Here is a 17,718-nt window from a genome sequence, read left to right as displayed (position 1 = left end):
CCATTTAAGTTTTCGCCTGGATGAAAAGCTACGCTAGAAATGCGCACAGTCATCAACCATCATCATCGCGAAAACTGACGCCGATGATTGAAAAATCCCAGGTCTCCTGTCATTTGACCAGGCTTCGTAAAATGGCTTATAGATCAAAGTAATCCAGGGTACTATCGTACTATGTTCTACAGCAAAATAGCAGTGTTGCTCTGAAAGTAATTGAATGATCATCTTAGCATGATTTAGACTTTGTTATCAATGATGACAAATTATCCTTACGTCCCATCAATATTTGGCCTTGAGCTAAGTTGTAGCTGGAAAGATTTCACATGGGTAGAGTTTGTTCACTTTTTCATAAATGATTATTACGAGCAGTTAGAGGACTGGACACAAAAGGTTTGTCTTTTCCATCAAAACTTCAAATGGCCTGTGCACAACCAAATTTCTTCCAAATCACTTCAAATTTTAGGAGAATGATTTTCATCATAATTGGGTCCTAAAATGTTTAATGAATTCGTATTTTTATTTAATGATACGAAAGAGCAAGTTTTTGCAACTACTTAAGCAATTTTTCCAACTCAAATAACGGAGTAAAACTAACGAAAATCATTTAAAAATTAAGTAAACAAGTGTTTTTGACCTAAACTTAAGCGTTTGGTACTAAAATTGGGACAGGGCTTTAGGACCCTATTGACACCGTTTAAGCATAGGGAAGCAAAAACTTCAAAATTTGCATCAGTCTAGTGAACAGGCCCTGATAGTCTGAAAAAAAGATGCGAGCACTACGGGTGGCCAATTATTGACCGAAAATGGCTTGTATCGGTGACTATATATTTCGTTTTTCGGCGTGCTTATACTTTCGGCCAAGTTGTTTGTTCCCATTCTTGACGACTCCACTTTCGGCCAAATCCTCCAACCCCTTTCATTCAAAGCGGGAAAAATCAAAACAAAAGAAAAAACATTATCAGCTGTCAAAATCTCATCAGAAGTGCGCCGACAGTGCGAGTGTGAGGTTTTATACAAACAACTCTTTATTGTACAGATTTCAGTAATTTGCGCCATTCGCTAAAGGAGCTGCATTTTCTATAGATTATTAGTTTAAATTAAGTGCAATGCGTAGAAACAATATCAATATAGTGACTGCACTACTCGAACGGGAACACGGGGCTCATCGAATCTACCCCAAGGCATTCAAAAAGGTGGCCCTGGAACTGGCCGAATATTCGCTTCTGGAGCGGTTGCGGAATCAGGATCTTTGTCAGGTATTTCCTACTTCTTATCAACGGCCTTCATCGACGACGGGGTAAAGACGGAACTTTGACCTAATTTTAATTTAATCGCACTGGATTGTTTTTCCCTCAGCCTCTGGATGACCTATCCAATGAAACCGAGTCAGTATTCAATGTAGAACAAAGCCACAATGGGTAAGTAGAGTGGTGTTGTATAGTCACGTTATAATCACGTTTCCCTTAAACAATATAAATAACTTTCAATTGATAACAACAGGTGCTTCGCCGCAACGGTGCAGACCAACAAAAGCGTCAATATCTTCCAAGTTAGTTCGATGAAGAAGACAGGTGAGCAAAGAAATTACTAGAATTACGGTACTTTGACTATCTATTGATCTCCATCCAGCAAGCATGCCTTTCAAAAAAGACACTAACTTTTTTGTTTTTAGATGGATTTTGTTCAAAATGGCAGAACTTCCCCAAAAGTTTTTATATCCAGTTTATTGCCACCAGAACTGGTTGTAGGCCTTTTTCTAGAGACTTGGGACACTATTTTAATACAAGTTTCTATCTTTAATGGATGGTTTCTAAAGCTCAAGGCTGGTAGCGAGTCATTTCTTAGTGGCTTGGTCACCTTCAGGTTGTGCCACTTTTTTCCCGAAAGTCAGTTCCTCGAAAAGTTTTGTCATTTCATACATTTCAAGGTGGTAAACGATTTGGTCACCCTTCTTTGATTAATTTTCGATTCTTCCAAGTTTCACCGCCTCGTCATTTGGTCGAGAATTATAATCAGTATCCCCATATTTTGCATCTTTCTTTTTAGTACACCACACTGTCACTGAAAACTATACTTGGTCTTTCCTGAACAGCAACATTTTTCGGGGAAACGGATCATTCGGGGAACTGGCGTTCGAAGTAATGATATTCGGGGAAACGACATTCGGACAAAGTAGCACAATCCTTTTTTTCAGACTCAGTATTTTTTTTTCGAGGCATTTTAATTCACTCCATCACTTTATCCGACGCATCACTATTTTTAATTGTGACAGGATTTCAATTTTATCCTAATCAGAGTTCTAACAAAACCATGCACACATAAATCACAGATTTCTTAGCATAATGTTACATAACTTAGATGCCCAAACGAATTTCTGGTCGTTATTATCACATAATTTTCAATGCGTTGAAACCGAAATACAGACGGAATATTTTCTGTGAGCATTAGCCTTTTGTTTGAAAAAGGCTACCAATTTGCCTGAGAATTAGTTTCTCAAACATTGTACAGGACTCTCATAACAGTTAACGTAAAGCTTCAGTTTTTGGCATTTAAATCAATGACACCATTTCATAATATAATTTCTGGAGGATGCTCTTTCGTATAGGGGTCTTCCTTAGCCAGGAGGTTAGAGTCCGCGGCTACAAAGCAAATCGATGCTGAAGATCTCTGGGTTCGATTCCTGGTCGGTCCAGGATCTTTTCGTATTGTAAATTTCCTTGACTTCCCTGGGCATAGAGTATCATCGTACCTGCCACACGATATACGAATGCGAAAATGGCTACTAAGGCAAAGAAAGCTCTCAGTTAATAACTGTGGAAATGCTCGTAAGAACACTAAGCTGAGAAGCCGTCTTTGTCCCAGTAGGAAAGTTAATGCCAAGAAGAAGAAGGAGAAGGTATAAAAAAGCTTCAAAAGCCTGGCCTGTTGTGTGATGGCACGGTGTGGGACTCACGTTAGGTGTGCTTAACCACTTAAAAAACATTCCCTCCTGCTCCTGGTCCTGGATCTCCGCAACTTCATCCTGGGAGGGCTGTGCTCGTGCACTTCTGTGCTCATGCGCTTCGTCAATCTCAGCCTCTAGCTGTTCTGCTAGTTCGCTGTTGGAACTGAATGTCGTCAAAAACGCTACTCACTACATTTCTACAGTGTCTCTGCGACTACTCGTTTTGCCCAATTGGCGGTTAAAGATCTCGCCGGGCCTTTGGACAGCTTTCTGTGCGACGACGCATACTTCCCTTGGGCTGGCCTCGCGTCAGAGCCCTGTTGAACTTCTTCTGGACGCTCTTGTGTACTTCGTTACTTTACGACGACTCGTTCTCCACTGCTGCTGTTCGAGCTCTCCTGGTTGGCCAGTTGGATGCCGAGGTCGGTCCAGCGATTCCGGTTGTAGGATGGCTTCAGGTTCACTGGCGTTCCGAAGACACAAGCCGGTGATACGCTACGTACTACTTAGAGTAGTGTAGCGGTCCTGCCGACCGAAAGAAGCATTCCCCTCCCCGTATCCCCGTCTCCAGTGGTGCATCTATCCTACCCCGACGAAGATTTCGCCGGTGACGGAATATCTCCCGAATCGATGCTATCCGGACAGATGCCGAGGTCGGTCCTACGATTCCGGTGGAGGAAAACTTCCGGTTCACAGGCGCCCCGACGACCATTTGCCGGTGCTATTTCTCGAATTACTCAGCTAGACCCCGGCGGTGGACTCAGCCTACTCCGACTCGACGTTAGTCGGCCAAGTGCCAGGGTCGGTTCTGCAATTCCGGTTGGAGAATGACTTCCGGTTTGCAGGCGCCCCGACGACTTATCACCGATATTACGCTACGCCCGCTCTACTCGGTCTAGTCCCCGACGGAGGATCTAACCTACTCCGACCGCGACCCGGAGCTCTCTGGTCTTCACGCCATCTCCTTTGCAGCAACGACATAATCTGCGTTATCCACCTGTTCACCGCATTCCAAGTGCATTCATGCTGGCCCATGTTCTGCACGATGTTGTCCGAATTTAGGACCCTTGCGGTTTCTGACATCATCTCGCTTCGTATATCCTAGAATCGAGGGCAGTCGAATATAACATACTCCGAGGTCTCCTCGATATTTGGACAGGCCGGACAATGTAGAGACTCTGCGTGTTCGAACCTGTGCAGATATTTCCGGAAGCATCCATGGGCTGACAGAAACTGGGTCAGGAAAAAGTTAACTTCTCCATGTTTTCTGATCCTCCACACCGACACGTTAGGAATGAGCCTGTGGGTCCACCTTCCTTTCTCCGAGTTATTCCACTCCTGTTGCCAACTCGCCATTGAATCCATTTCGATGGTATTCCACACATTCCTCGTGTCCCTTTGGTGGTAGCATGCTATGTCCTCAGCCAAAGTGATGCAGATGGGGACCATTTCGGCGATAACGCACACTGCCTCCGACGATATAGTGCGGTAGGCATTCGCTAACCGTATAGCCATGAGCCGGAACGTACCTGCCAGATTCTCTCGGTTACGTTTGGTTCCCAACGCTGCAGCCCAAGCCGGAACTCCGTACCTCATTATGGATGATGATACGGTCGCCAGAAGACGCCTCGTACTGCTTCTTGGTCCCCATAGACATAGTCTCCAAGGTTTCGATGAGATTGCGTGTCATCCGACGTTGATCTCGAGCTGCTGAACCGCCTTGCAGTTGCTTAGCAGCACCACCTTCGTTTTGTGATGAGCCAACTGCAGCTTGACTCCAGTCATCCACGTGATTCCGCCGTCAGCGTCTCCACCTCCTCCGCAGTCTTGCCAGTTATCGCAAGAACGACGTCATCTGCGAAGCCGACGATCTCGACCCCATTCGGCAGTGACAAGGTTAGCACTCCATCATACATCATGTTATACAGTGTTGGACCAAGTATAGATCCCTGTGGACCTCCTGCCGTGCCTTCAATTGACATCTGTCCCTGGTTTGTGTCGTTAACAAGTACCCGGTGGTGAAAGTAGCTTTGCAGATCTTTACACAGATATTCGGGAACCCGCATTCTGTGTAGGGCTATGGCGATAGCGTTCAACTGGAACTGTTGAACGCGTGCTTAACGTATATTGTTACCACTGCGCAGTACCGATTGCTTCACCTCGTCTGCTTGGACGCTTTCTCCGCACACGTGATGACTGCCCGAATAGCATCCACTGTCGAAGTCTTTTTACGGAATTCGAACTGCCTTTTTGACAATCCGCTCTTGCCTTCTATGTAGATCGTCAGCCTGTCGACACTCTTCCATGCTGGCTTCGGATTTAGCTCTCTGCACGCGTCTTCTGGCTCTCAAGGAGGCTGCACGGATGGTGATGAGTCTTTCGTTCCACCAGTATGCGGGGCGCCGCTGATTCCTTGGCTCCAATTTTCTCGGCATAGTTGCGTCACACACTCTCGCCAACGCTTCTGTCAGCTCTCCTGCATCCATGTTTGGAGCGTTGCTTACTGCTCGGAGTGCTTCGACGAAAAATTTCTTATCGAAATGTCTTCTACCTACATACGTTCTCCATTCCTTCTCTGCCATACTATATACATATATGCACAACTTCACAAGCGTAGTTTTCTTGATCAATTTCAATCCAGATGCATCTCTGAAGGTTTGTAGTTTAGTTTTTGATAAAGGCTACGTCGATAACTTTGTTTTTCTACAAATCTTTCGTGAATGCGTATTTCGTATCAATATGTTTTGATCGTTTCTAAACTCTTTCGTTCTCCAGTTGGTGTATACAACTTTGTTTATCTTCCATAATCTTGATCGGCTCATTGTTTTCACCAAAATCGTCCAGTAATTTCTTCAACCACAGTAACTCCTGACAGGCTTCAGCTAAAGCGATGAATTCAGCTTCGCTTGATGATAACGCCACACAGTTCTGTTTGCTAGATTCAATCGCAGGTCCCGGGTGGTCATCAAATAGCGTAACACTCTTTTGGCTTCTGTCCAATCAGCATAAGAAGGTCTGCTCACTTTTCTCCCAAGGATTGATGTAGCGATAGCAATGTCTGGTCTGGTCATCACAGATACGTACAATAGTGCTCCGATAAGGCTTTGATATTCGTCACTCCTGGGTAGTGTCCTCCTCCTCCTTCGTTGGATATATCCTGGGTCCATGGGGATTGCTGACGGCTTGGCATTTTGAAGGAGGAATTTCTCCGCAAGCTTGGAAATATACGCCTTCTGACTCACCATGTAACAGCCATTGTTGAACTCCACATGCATTCCCAGGAACAATTTCAGATTTCCTCGACATTTTGAACTTCTTCTCCAAAGTAGCCATAATTTTTTGAAATTCGGTTTCGCTGCTGCCCGCGATTACCATGTCGTCCACATAAACTGCGATGAACGTGTACCTCTTCTTCGTAACTCTTTTGTACAAACATGGATCCGCCGTAGACGCAACGAATCCCATTATCCGAAGTACTTCATCCAGCTTTTATTCCAAACACGACCAGCTTGCTTGAGGCCATACAAGCTTCTTCTCAATCGGTAAACTGTGTTGGAACTGGGTTGTTCGATTCCTGGAGGTACCTTCATGTATATGGTTTCTTGCAACTTACCGTACAAATAGGCCAGAATGGAAGCAAAAATTTTCTGCAGCGTCAGTTTTTTGAAGTCCTATTTGAAGTTTTATTTTGTTTGAAGAAAAGTTTATGTACTCATTTTAAAATCTTCAAGTTAGTTCGTGTTGGTTTAAGTACGTTCATTTCGGGATGTGATGTGCCAACCGTGATATTGTTCAGCAATACCCCACTAGGGATTACCGCTATACGTTGGACTGTCAGCGCACTATGCCAATGACCATTTTTTGCATGTGTATATCGTGTGGCAGGTACGAAGATACTCTATGCCCTGGGAAGTCGAGAAAATTTCCAACCCGAAGAGATCCTCGACCAGTGGGATTCGAACCCACGACCCTCAACTTGGTCATGCTGAATAGCTGCGCGTTTACCGCTACGGCTATCGGGGCCCCTAGCCATAGCGCTGGGAAAAACCTTGGGCCACTAATCTAGCCTTGTAGCGTACAATTTCACCATGTTCGTTCGTCTTGCGTTTGTAAATCCAGCGGCAACCGATGGCTTTTCTTCCGGGTGGTAGCTCAGTCACGTCAGATTCTCCGCCAGAGAGTTCAATTCTTCCTGCATCGCAGCAACCCACTGATTGCGCTCGGTACCACTGACAGCTTCCGTGTACGAAAGAGGCTCATCTTGCAAATTACCAACGACCGCGTCGGTGATTTCTTGATAACGAAGTGGAGAGATTCCCTTGGTAATTCGTTCCGAACGCCTTGGTGTGATGGTGACTTCCGCCTCCTGGTCTCCGAACGACGATTCGGCAGCAGATTCAAACTCCTCCTCTTAGAATAAAGGAAAATGCGTGTAGCTAGGCTAACGGTAATGGAAGGAATGGATATATTTCTGACATTAATATATAATGACTACTATGATTGAGATCTTCAGTATTCTGGATTGCAAGGTGACTACAATGCACATGCTTCAACACTTATCTGGCCAACGCAGTAGTTAATCGCTTGATGGTCACTGTGGGTGTATTCTACGCTAACTCTCCCGTTCGTATTGGTGATCAGCGACGGGCTGCAAATAATCACGCCGATGATGGATTCTCTACCGTCTTTGCGAAATGTGCTAGCAAGATCGTCGTTGCACAGCCTTACGTCGAACTTCGCCAAAGATTCCAGCAAACTGTATCCCCTCGCGTTGGTCAGTCTGCTACCCCACTACACGGCCCAAGCATTGAAGTCTCCTCCGATGATAACCGGCGTTCGACCGATCAGCTTGTCGGTTAACACATCCAACATCTGAGTGTACTGCTCTAGTGTCCACCTCGGGGGGCGTAACAGCTGCACACGAAGATTTCGTTAATTTTAACGATCACGAAACCCTCGTATGAACGTTCGACTACTTCTTGGATAGGGAATCGACCCATTACTTGGACTGCCATCGTTTCTGCTATGTCTGCTACTCAATTGCCGTTATCGGAATGATTTAGGTTCACCTGCGTCATCTTCATCATCATTACTGCCCTGCCTTTTGATATTTGGAGCACTCGTCGTAGGGGCGTTACCATCCTCCGCATTACACCTAGGTGTCTTCAAAAGTCCCTGCCAACATGATCTTTTTCACCACATTTCCTGCAGTGTTCGGACCTGTCTGGGCCTTTGCAGTTTATTGTCCGGTGGCCGAAATCCATGCATCTGAAGCATCTCTCCACCGCATTGTCTCCCGAGGGATCAGTTTCAGCGGGCAGACCGACCATCCCACCTTAACCTTACCAGCCTCGACGAGTTTTTTGGTTGCTGCGACTGGTAATCGGATTGTCGCTATTTGCATACCCCCTTACGCTTTCCTCAGCCGGTTGGACTGCGGTGCTTCTTCCAAACTGCATTGAGACAACAGTGCACCCCTCACGTTGCCTTCTATTGTGATCTCGTCCAGTTTTCTACATTCGATCACTGCCTCCTGGGATAAGGCTCTGATACTTGCCTCATTGCCCAGCGACTTCGCGACGAGTTCCTGGCAGGCCGAACTCTTGATCGACGGATCTCTTTTGAGCTCAAAGAGCTTATCACCTTTCTGGGTGCGTATTCTAGTACTAAATTGGCCAATTATAAAAGGTGGCTTCAAATACCGGACACAATCTGGAAATGGCTCGATTTCTGTAAATTTGTACAAAATACATTCGTACTTTCTGTTAACGCACATAAGAGCGTCTGTGTGGTAGTCGGAATCTTGTCGGACACCTTTCATTCATGGTCGCGGTGATAATCGGAATTGTAGCAGAATTGGCACACGAAATTGCTGAACTACAACACAACGTTTATTTGACGGAGAACTGGTACACAAAGTCTTCTGTATTAATACGGCTATTTATTGCCAACTTAGCTTCAACTAGTATTCTGACTGTATTTCGATTGACTGTTCTGTACTGTAAACTGTTCACATAAACTTTGAACGATCACTGTATTTCTGGACTATTACAAACTGAACACGTACGGACTAACTACATTAACCCTTCAGTCGTCGCGCGGTTTGTCACCGTCAGAACCACCACGCTGAAGCTGTGTACGAAAAGCGAGGTTTTTTCACCACTGTTGTACAAAATACAACAGCGCGACGACTGAAGTGTTAACTATCCCGACCAACCAGTCTTCATAATTCTTTATAGATCTTTGACCAACGATGGCGATCGCTAACGGTTCAAAACGAATCTATATCGATCGCTATCGAAAATCACTGACTGGTTGACCGGGATTGATCGGTTATTAACTGTAATGTACTCAACTTTGGTCTTTTATATGATCTTGCTGTACAGACTAATTGTTCTGAACTATTTCTAAAAGCAATTCTGATGAGTTCAGTGACCTGGAAGCTTGTTGCACACAATATTAAGTTTTGGCGGTAACAGTACTGAGTGACTGAGTGCATAACAACGGTTACACTACAGTCTGACTATTCTAATCTTAATTCATTGATTCCATCTGAACTTGCGTAAACACTTTCAAATTATGATTATATTCGATCATGCTTGCGTGTTCCAAACTATTTTGCCACAATCAAAAAAAAATTAATTAGGTTTATTTAAGGCGATACGTCTACTTTTTAACGATTTTCAAACATCTCTACTTTTACAAAGAGGCATGCATATTTCAAGGCTGTTTTATTCCACGCAAACATTACTCTTCATAATAGCTTTGTTTTCTTCCAATACAACATCTTAATTGGATCATGATTTCTGAATTTATCCACAATGTCGAGTGTTGGGTGCTGTCCGGTACTGGGGAATCCCCTTAATCAAACATTTGAACAAATTTTATATTGTAAACCAGATATGATAGAAAGTTCGAGTCCTCGGCAAAATTGTTCAGAAAGACAAGGGCATCCGGAACACAGTTTGATTTAGAATTTTCCTATCAGGTGACGCTACTCATCATGTTTAAATGAGTACTTTATACACCCAATTCTGTTTTTGCACGGATTTTCAGAGCCGATTCCATTTATTTTGTAAAAATGATATGAAGAAATTAAGCTTTGTGATATTAATTTATTTACAGATAATACAGTTATTTTTGACGCAAAGAGAGAGATGAAAAGATTGCAATAAGAACAATTTAGAGACAATATAAAATTATTCAACAAGTGGTTAAACGTAATAAAGCTCAAATTGAACGTCCAAAAAACTTAATCGATGGTTATAAACTGAGAGAGACTCGCGAAGAGGAAAAATATCAACGTCATATGCAGCCTAAATTCCGCTGTCACGAAACGTCAAATGCAGCCAGTTGTTTTTATGGCTGATAAAGTGAAAAGTATTGTATTGAAAATAAAACGTTATTAAAAACTTCAGTCAGCACAGCAAATTTTCCAAAAATGCTGATAAATATAAACACAAGACCAGTTAGTTTCTAGCTTATCGGGATCTTGATCCGTTGAATAAATGATTTGGCTGATTTGGGTGCTCCAAGACAAAGCGGAATAACTCCACAACCATTTGAACCTTTCTACAGACCATGCACTATAAGAATTTATCGGGAAGTTCTGAGAAACAAGAAACAAAAAAGTTATGCAAAATGTGTCTCTTTCAGCATGTGAAAAGTGATCAAGCCAACACACTTTAATATTAATCTTATTGTTTTCCAGCGGAATATCACACGAATGAAAGATCTGTATGGACACTGGCATTTCACCCGTCCAATCCGGCAATAATCGCATTTGGGACACTAGGTGGGAAAGTATTTGTATACGCAGATGGAGTAAGAATGTTCTATATCGATTTGTTCATTGATTCATGAATAGATATTCTAATTTCCAGAAAGAATCTGCATGGTTGGAGGAACCGGAACCGATCGCTTCGCTGTGCTTCCATCCCATAGATAACTATCTGGTGCTTGCCAGTGGGAGTGAAGTAACGTTTTGGGATTGGAAGAATAACTCCATCATGAGCACCGGGACAACATTCAGCGATTCCAAATGCCGTTTTCTTCGAATTACTAGCAACTCCATGCTGATAACGGGTATCTCACAGACCCTTCTGTTCTCGTCGGCCTCGATAGGGAAAAATCTGACCAGCGTCGAGCCTCAGTACCTCATGGCGTCGTTCCTCAGAACGGTGAACTATATGCTTGATTCGTTGGAACATGGATGTACTATAGGAAACAGTTTCAATGCCGAGTTCAAGAAGCAGTTCTATCTGTGGAACCATCTGTTGAAAATAATTATAGGCAAAACGAAGGAGCTTAGGTGCTACAATAGTATCAAGTCAGATGCGGAATGCACAGTAAGTTATTTGATTCTTCACTCGTGATTTGTCTTATTATAGACTATGTTTTCAGAAATCCTATCTCAACAATACGCTTACTATATTGAATCGTCGAATAGACAGTATTCTGGAAACGGTGGAACGATCCGTCTTTAGGTTACTTCCGGAAAGTGATGGAAGCGTTGAGCACGAGTATATTGAACAGTTCTGTACACTTCCCATGCGTTATTTCGAGCAGGTGTGCTCCAACTATGTGGAACAGATGTATAGCGGATATATTAGGTAAGTAACGAATTTTATTGTTTTACTATATTGTCTGCAATCAGTTGGTTGGCGCTGTAAACTGCCCCGTAAATTGTCCCACATTCTACTCCAATCTTAAAAATGTCCCGCATTTCTAGAAAAATAACTATTATTGCGTAATTCGGGTACTAAACTTGCATTAATTGCATTTTGAAAATTAATCAATATTTGAATTATTTGACAGCAAATGAGATGGTTTGGCAACATAATAGAGCATACAAGTTTCAAGTTTCATTGGCCCGTAACGCGGGTAGATCACCTTTTCGAGGTGCGTTACGGGGTAAGATCTACCATATTGTACTCTTGTTGTATCTGTTCTTGTGAATATTTATAAGTTAGGGTCGGAAGAGTGTAAGAGAGTAACAAGGCACTAAGACCCACCTATTTGTCCTAGATAATGAGGAGGTCGATGTGAAAAAATGGCTCAATCAGCATCTGAGGTTGGTTTCAACTCATGAGACAATTTCTTTCCGAGTTCAAGAGTTTATCTTTCGATATCTAGGAGGGAAACGATTCCGAATCAGTGGAGTAGCAGACCTCTTAACTTCTAAAATAAGATTTTGTTTCAAGGAATCTAAATGTTTCATGGGATGAAACCTGTTCACAGTTTCAAAAAACGACTTTGAACCTTATAAGTAGAAGCAATAATTTGATACGCTAGAGTACCGATGCATGGTCAAAATCAGTATCATTCAACCAGCTTAGTGGCCGAACCTGATTAAAGGGCGCGCTTTTGAGCGTTTAATGGTAACAAACTGTTTTCTCCAAAAGGTATAAATAGCGGTATCTTTTTCTAAAGAGGCTCTATGCAAAATGGTAAAGAATGATATTTGTATAAAAAACGACTAAGGTACCGCGGGGCAAGTGAAAACAATTGATATATTTTACTGAATATGTGAATTAACGTTTTAAACTCATGCGTAAACCTTTGAGGCCATTGAGAACATAACGATAGGTAAGAGATTTCTGAGATTTTTCAGCCATTATTGTATAATAGAGCGAAAAATTGTTAACCTGTCTACTGTTACTCCATAACATGTTGGCGGCGTACAATCTTATTTTAATATTTTCAGTGGAAAAAAGTTGCGGAAAATAATTTCCTGTACCACTTTTTAGTTGTCCTCTGTGACAGTTTTAAACTGCAATAAAAAAAGTTTTAGAATTAATTCGACGTAGACCTAAAAATAACTAAATCTAAACACCGTCAATTTTCTTATCAGGTGAGGCAAGTGAAAAGTTTATCATTAGAGAATGAATTTGTGTTTTCTCTTTAAGTAGCCATAAGTAAACATGGTTCGCAATTATCATAGAAAAACATAACGTGCTGATAATTCAAGAAACTATACTCAAGCGTTAAACGCTATTAGAAATCATGGAATTTCTCTAAAAGATGTTGCAAAACATTACAATATTAATATGTCTACCTCGGGCAGCCAATTAAAAGGAAGACGTTGACTGAAAAGTTGCAATATTAGAGAACACACGGAAATCTCGTGGAATGTCTTTGTAAAGCTAGTTTAAAACATAAAAATGGGGTATAGGTCTATCCACATAAAAAGATTCTAAATACGTTATTGAAGGATTCCGTTTGATTTCTCCCGAAGAGTTATCCGACTTTCTTAAAAACAAATAACGAGCGGTTGAAATTCTACAGAGCAGAAATGCAATTGCTGTCCTATAATGTAAGAACTAACATTGGAAATATTGCAGTTATAATGTTGTCGAATCATTTCAACTAACATAACTGAACAGAAGAAAATTCAAGTGAATAGAATAACATTTTCTTTTTTTTTGCATGTTACTTATGTCATTGTTCATTGGGAAGCCTTAATAAATGTTAAAGCTAATAGAAATCGTGAATATAACTGTTTGTTTTTGAATTTATTGTTCAAAACGGTAAACTTTTCACTTGCCCCACTTTTGGGGCAAGTGAAAAGTAAAGACATTTTCAAAAAAAAAATTCTGTATTTTTTTCTTCAATTTTTCATAAAAATCAATTTTAGCATGCTGCTTATATTTGGTGGAAGTCGAGCTAAAAAATATACACGACCTCATTTGTTTCAATTTAAAGTCTCTAGAATTTGAAGAATCTCAACTATGCAAATTCCATTACCCACTTGCCCCACGGTACCTTACTTCATTATTTCTCAATAGTAATGGAGTAGAACGACATGCACTAAACAAAGGACACGGGTATACCACAAAAGATCAAAGAAAACTGGTCGCAGTGGTTCATCCCGAACAGAAACAGATACAAGTTTCAAGTAGGGTAGAGTCCTGTATGGCTGGACAGCATCTATGCCCAAACACTAGCGGTTTTTCAGAAACCAAGAGTAATTTCGAAAGTTTAACACAATAATACAATACCTATTGGGAAGTTATTAGGTTACACAGAATATGATGTTCCTGTTTTCACAGATTTTGAAATTAGATATGGCTTTTATGGGCCAGACATTGATATGAAAGTTTTAAGCTTGATTATGGACCTCTGGAGCACTTTTGTCGATAAAAGTGCTTAAAACACTAATCAATTTATATGCTTCATAACACATGTAATATCTTTATTGTATGTATTGGTTTGAATTTTCATCAATTGGTTCACTTGTACGAGTTAACTGAATTTAGTGTCCGGGCATAGAGAACACCTAAATATTTATGCATATTTTTACAAAAAAAGTTATAGCTTTCAAAAACAAATTTCGACGGTCTAATGAGCCACACATGTTTTTTCATCTTGTTCAATCGTAGATCCTTCAATTAGTAAAATTCACGCCAACAGTAATGTACTTTTAAAATTATGAATTTTCAACAAACAGTGCCCGAGCATATAAGATTTCCTGCTACCTACGAGATTATGCACATGTTGCCCTTTATCAAAGATGGTTAAAAGTAAAAAGATGATTGACTCTTTATTTTGCCATATATGTTGCCGACGACACGCTATTCAAGTAACACTACTGCCATCTGTTGAGTTAAAAAGCGTGTAACCGTTATATTCACCTAAATTTTAATCATCGTGCAATCAAAATACGAAAAGTGGAAGAAATCATAACAACCAAAAAATGTTACACAGAAACGAGTAAGACTTACATAACATCAGGCTCTTCTGGACCAACACAAAATTTGAGTAATTTCTATACATACTAAACATGCTCATGTTCTTTTTTCTTTCTTCTTTTTATCACATTTTATGCCACTTAGAGATGATTGGCAATAACGGACATCCTCGTTTGAGCTGTGTACCTTTTTCCAAGCGTGAATGTCATAAACGAACACTTTAACATCTGGTGGTCACTACGAGAACGTTGCATATTAGTTGGCTTTTGACTCACCAGAGCGGCGCTATTCATGTCGCCTAGAAAAAACGTGAGTCGGTTTCCTTCCAACCAACTTTGCTTCTATCGTTTCTTTGGAAGCATTAGATATTTGTGCAGAGATACGTCTTTATTCTAGCATCAGATTTCAGTAAAATAACTAGTGGTCATAACCTTTCATTATCACGGTTTACAATACGTGAAAATCAATCTATTGGATAAATATAGCCTATTTTTGACATTTCGAATCGCCGAGATGAGCCAGCCTCGGGCTGCAAATCTCGTTGGAGAAGGGTTTAATTTTACAGAAATTCTTCTGCAAACGAATTCTTAGATTCCTAAGCTTTTTTGCTTTTTAAATTTGAATCTGCCAGCAATTCCACCGAAGTCTTCTGAAATATATCCAAGACTATTTACTAGAATTCGGGAAAAAAATTGCATCCAAAAACATGTCCCAAAATGCCTCAAGTAGTTTGTGCAACTCTACGAAATTTTAAAAATCTCATTGAATTTCAATAAATTCCGCATGATAAGGTATTTTACCACTACGAGTTTTCTACCGACTGAGATCAGAGATTCTAATTAGTAGTATGTGCCTAGCTCATATTGGTCTTGTAAAAATAAGGAGTAAGAACCCAAATGCGACATCTTCTTTTCTCGGCTCAATATCACCCTTCATGATGCTTCTCACCTATTATAATAATGACCCGATTTTTAATAACAAGATGACACTGCCATTTGTGGCACCCTGTTATCTTAGAAACTAATATTATGAAAGACCCCACATTACTACAGATTACTGCATTATACATTCTACGCAATATGTAGATAGGTTAATATCTATGGTTAAGAAACGTATTTTTGTTTCTAAGTAAGATGTGAAGGTTTCCTTTGAAAAATCCTTGAAGTATAAATCCTTGCATTTAAATTCAAAATAATTCCGTTATGCTTTCAGGTACATCTTCGATTTGTCGTTGGTGAAAAATATTTTGTACAAAATTTTCAAACTATATTTCGACTACGGCCACAAACTGCCCTTCGAGGAATGGCTGAAATTGGAGTACCACATAGATAGTTGCATTATAACTCGAAGCACGCCGCACAAAAATCAATTCGTTCTACAAGCCTGGGATCTGAGAGATTTCCGTGCAACATCAGCGGCCCCGGATTTCAAAGAAGGTAAATCTCTATACGGACGATCATTATCAAACGACAGCAAATATTTATTCACACCACCGAATGACGAATTATTGTCCTTCAGACTGGAAAAATATCATCTCTATATGCTCAATCAACAATGACTCGAATGTTTCCATATCGCAATGCGAGCAGTTCATTGCATCTGTTCACAGCAAGGCGGTCCATGAAATGGGTATGTATGATTAGAATTATGATTAACGCAATTAATTTTCTGGAATTTACCACGTCGCGTTTGTGTAAATATAAATCGTTATCAATCTTTGCTTTCTCTCATCTCACAGAGGTGCGTAGTTTATGTCCAGCGAATTTCGGAGAATGCGTGTTTGTGTTCCGTTTCACGGCGAATTTCGTATCGCTTTCCTTCTCACCCTCGGGTAAGTATATCGTAATTGGATTGCGATGCAAAAAGCGACTGAAATTTGCCTACATCCTGGATAAGGATACCCGATGGAAGATCGGTGTCGATTTCCGCTTTGATCTCAATGGCTCCGAGAGTCGCGATGCCGATACATCGTTACCAAACGGTAAGCGTGGCTTTGTTAGGTGGTTTGCAGGATATTTAATCCCAACACTTTGTTTACAGATCGTGTCGGTTTGAAATTATGTCTGCCAAAAGAATCCACTAACTATAAGGAAATTAACTGCATCAAGTGGGCCACGTTGCCGGGATATGGATTTTTCCTAGGACTGAAATCAAAATTTATTCAAATATGCAGGTAACCTTCAACTGAGACTATTGCGTTTCTCATTAGCAATATCACAGACAAACAGACGTCACACTCTCATCGTTGTCCATCGACCACCTTTTTAACGGTCGATTCAAAAATATGGTAGGTGGCCGATCCGCCACCCGCAGCGCTCGTATCGTTTTCGTTCGTGTTTGACGTTTACACACTACCGCCATCTGTTGGACCGTCGGCCAAACACACCGATTATAGCATTGGGCGTACATGTCTTCGTGACTATGATTTTGATTAAGATTTGTTCTAAGTGTTACGTCTGTTTGTCTGTGGCAATATGATGACTTCCACTCCTCCGGTACCAGTTCTGCATCCCAGACCTTGACTATCAATCAGTGCAGACAAGGGACCAACCTGTTCAGACCGATTTTAATATGTTCCGCTCCAATACCATTCTTCCCAGCAGTTTTGCTTTAGCAGTTCCCCATCGTTCGTTGTTCCGATGAGACAAATTCTTCTACTGCCTTGGTTTCCGCCTTTTCATTCCATACGAACCCTTCGGGGCAGCAAGGACGAAAGTCCAGGGGCTTAACGGACTCCCCACAAGGACCTCTGCGAGTTGGGGAGTTGCCCAGGATGTGGTGGAGTTCACAGTGGGCTTTGATGAACCTTCAAAAAAAAAACACTAAAATCCGAATGCAACTCTGTCAACGCGACCGGTGCCGCTTAAAGTACCAAAGCACCCTAGCCCAAACTAACAGGAGTGCCAACCGGCACATCAGGATTAATGCCAGTAAGATCCTGATTATGGCATACTGGTCGCGATACAAACGGACAACCCAAGTAACCACTAGCCCGCTAATTCGCCTTTTTGGGCTTATAGGGCTGTTATACGGCTAATATAGGGCATGTTAGCTCTATAATAGCCTTATATTAGCACGAAGGGCGAA

General features: G+C 41.4%; 1 protein-coding gene across 1 annotated transcript; it reads left to right on the top strand.

Moving 5' to 3' along the window:
- The first annotated feature begins 961 nt into the window (after positions 1 to 961).
- Positions 962 to 16,821, top strand: LOC5577720 (activating molecule in BECN1-regulated autophagy protein 1). Its single transcript, XM_001656629.2, has 10 exons — positions 962 to 1,253; positions 1,354 to 1,415; positions 1,498 to 1,568; positions 10,653 to 10,765; positions 10,825 to 11,289; positions 11,345 to 11,553; positions 15,844 to 16,067; positions 16,150 to 16,260; positions 16,370 to 16,612; positions 16,672 to 16,821. The coding sequence occupies exons 1-10, from the start codon at positions 1,104 to 1,106 to the stop codon at positions 16,806 to 16,808; spliced, it is 1,785 nt and encodes a 594-aa protein (XP_001656679.2). The 5' UTR covers positions 962 to 1,103; the 3' UTR covers positions 16,809 to 16,821.
- Positions 16,822 to 17,718: the final 897 nt, after the last annotated feature.

This window comes from Aedes aegypti, chromosome 2, assembly GCF_002204515.2.
Source record: "Aedes aegypti strain LVP_AGWG chromosome 2, AaegL5.0 Primary Assembly, whole genome shotgun sequence".
Lineage (NCBI taxonomy): Eukaryota > Metazoa > Arthropoda > Insecta > Diptera > Culicidae > Aedes > Aedes aegypti.
The sequence above is the reverse complement of the archived record's forward strand: the minus strand, read 5'-3'. Positions and strand labels throughout refer to the sequence as shown.

Bases quoted from the DNA above. Each gene is read 5' to 3' on its own strand.
- LOC5577720 (XM_001656629.2), top strand. From the start codon at position 1,104: ATGCGTAGAAACAATATCAATATAGTGACTGCACTACTCGAACGGGAA. The intron at 1,416-1,497 runs GTAAGTAGAGTG...TGATAACAACAG, and splicing joins GTAGAACAAAGCCACAATGG to GTGCTTCGCCGCAACGGTGC. The intron at 1,569-10,652 runs GTGAGCAAAGAA...ATTGTTTTCCAG, and splicing joins TAGTTCGATGAAGAAGACAG to CGGAATATCACACGAATGAA.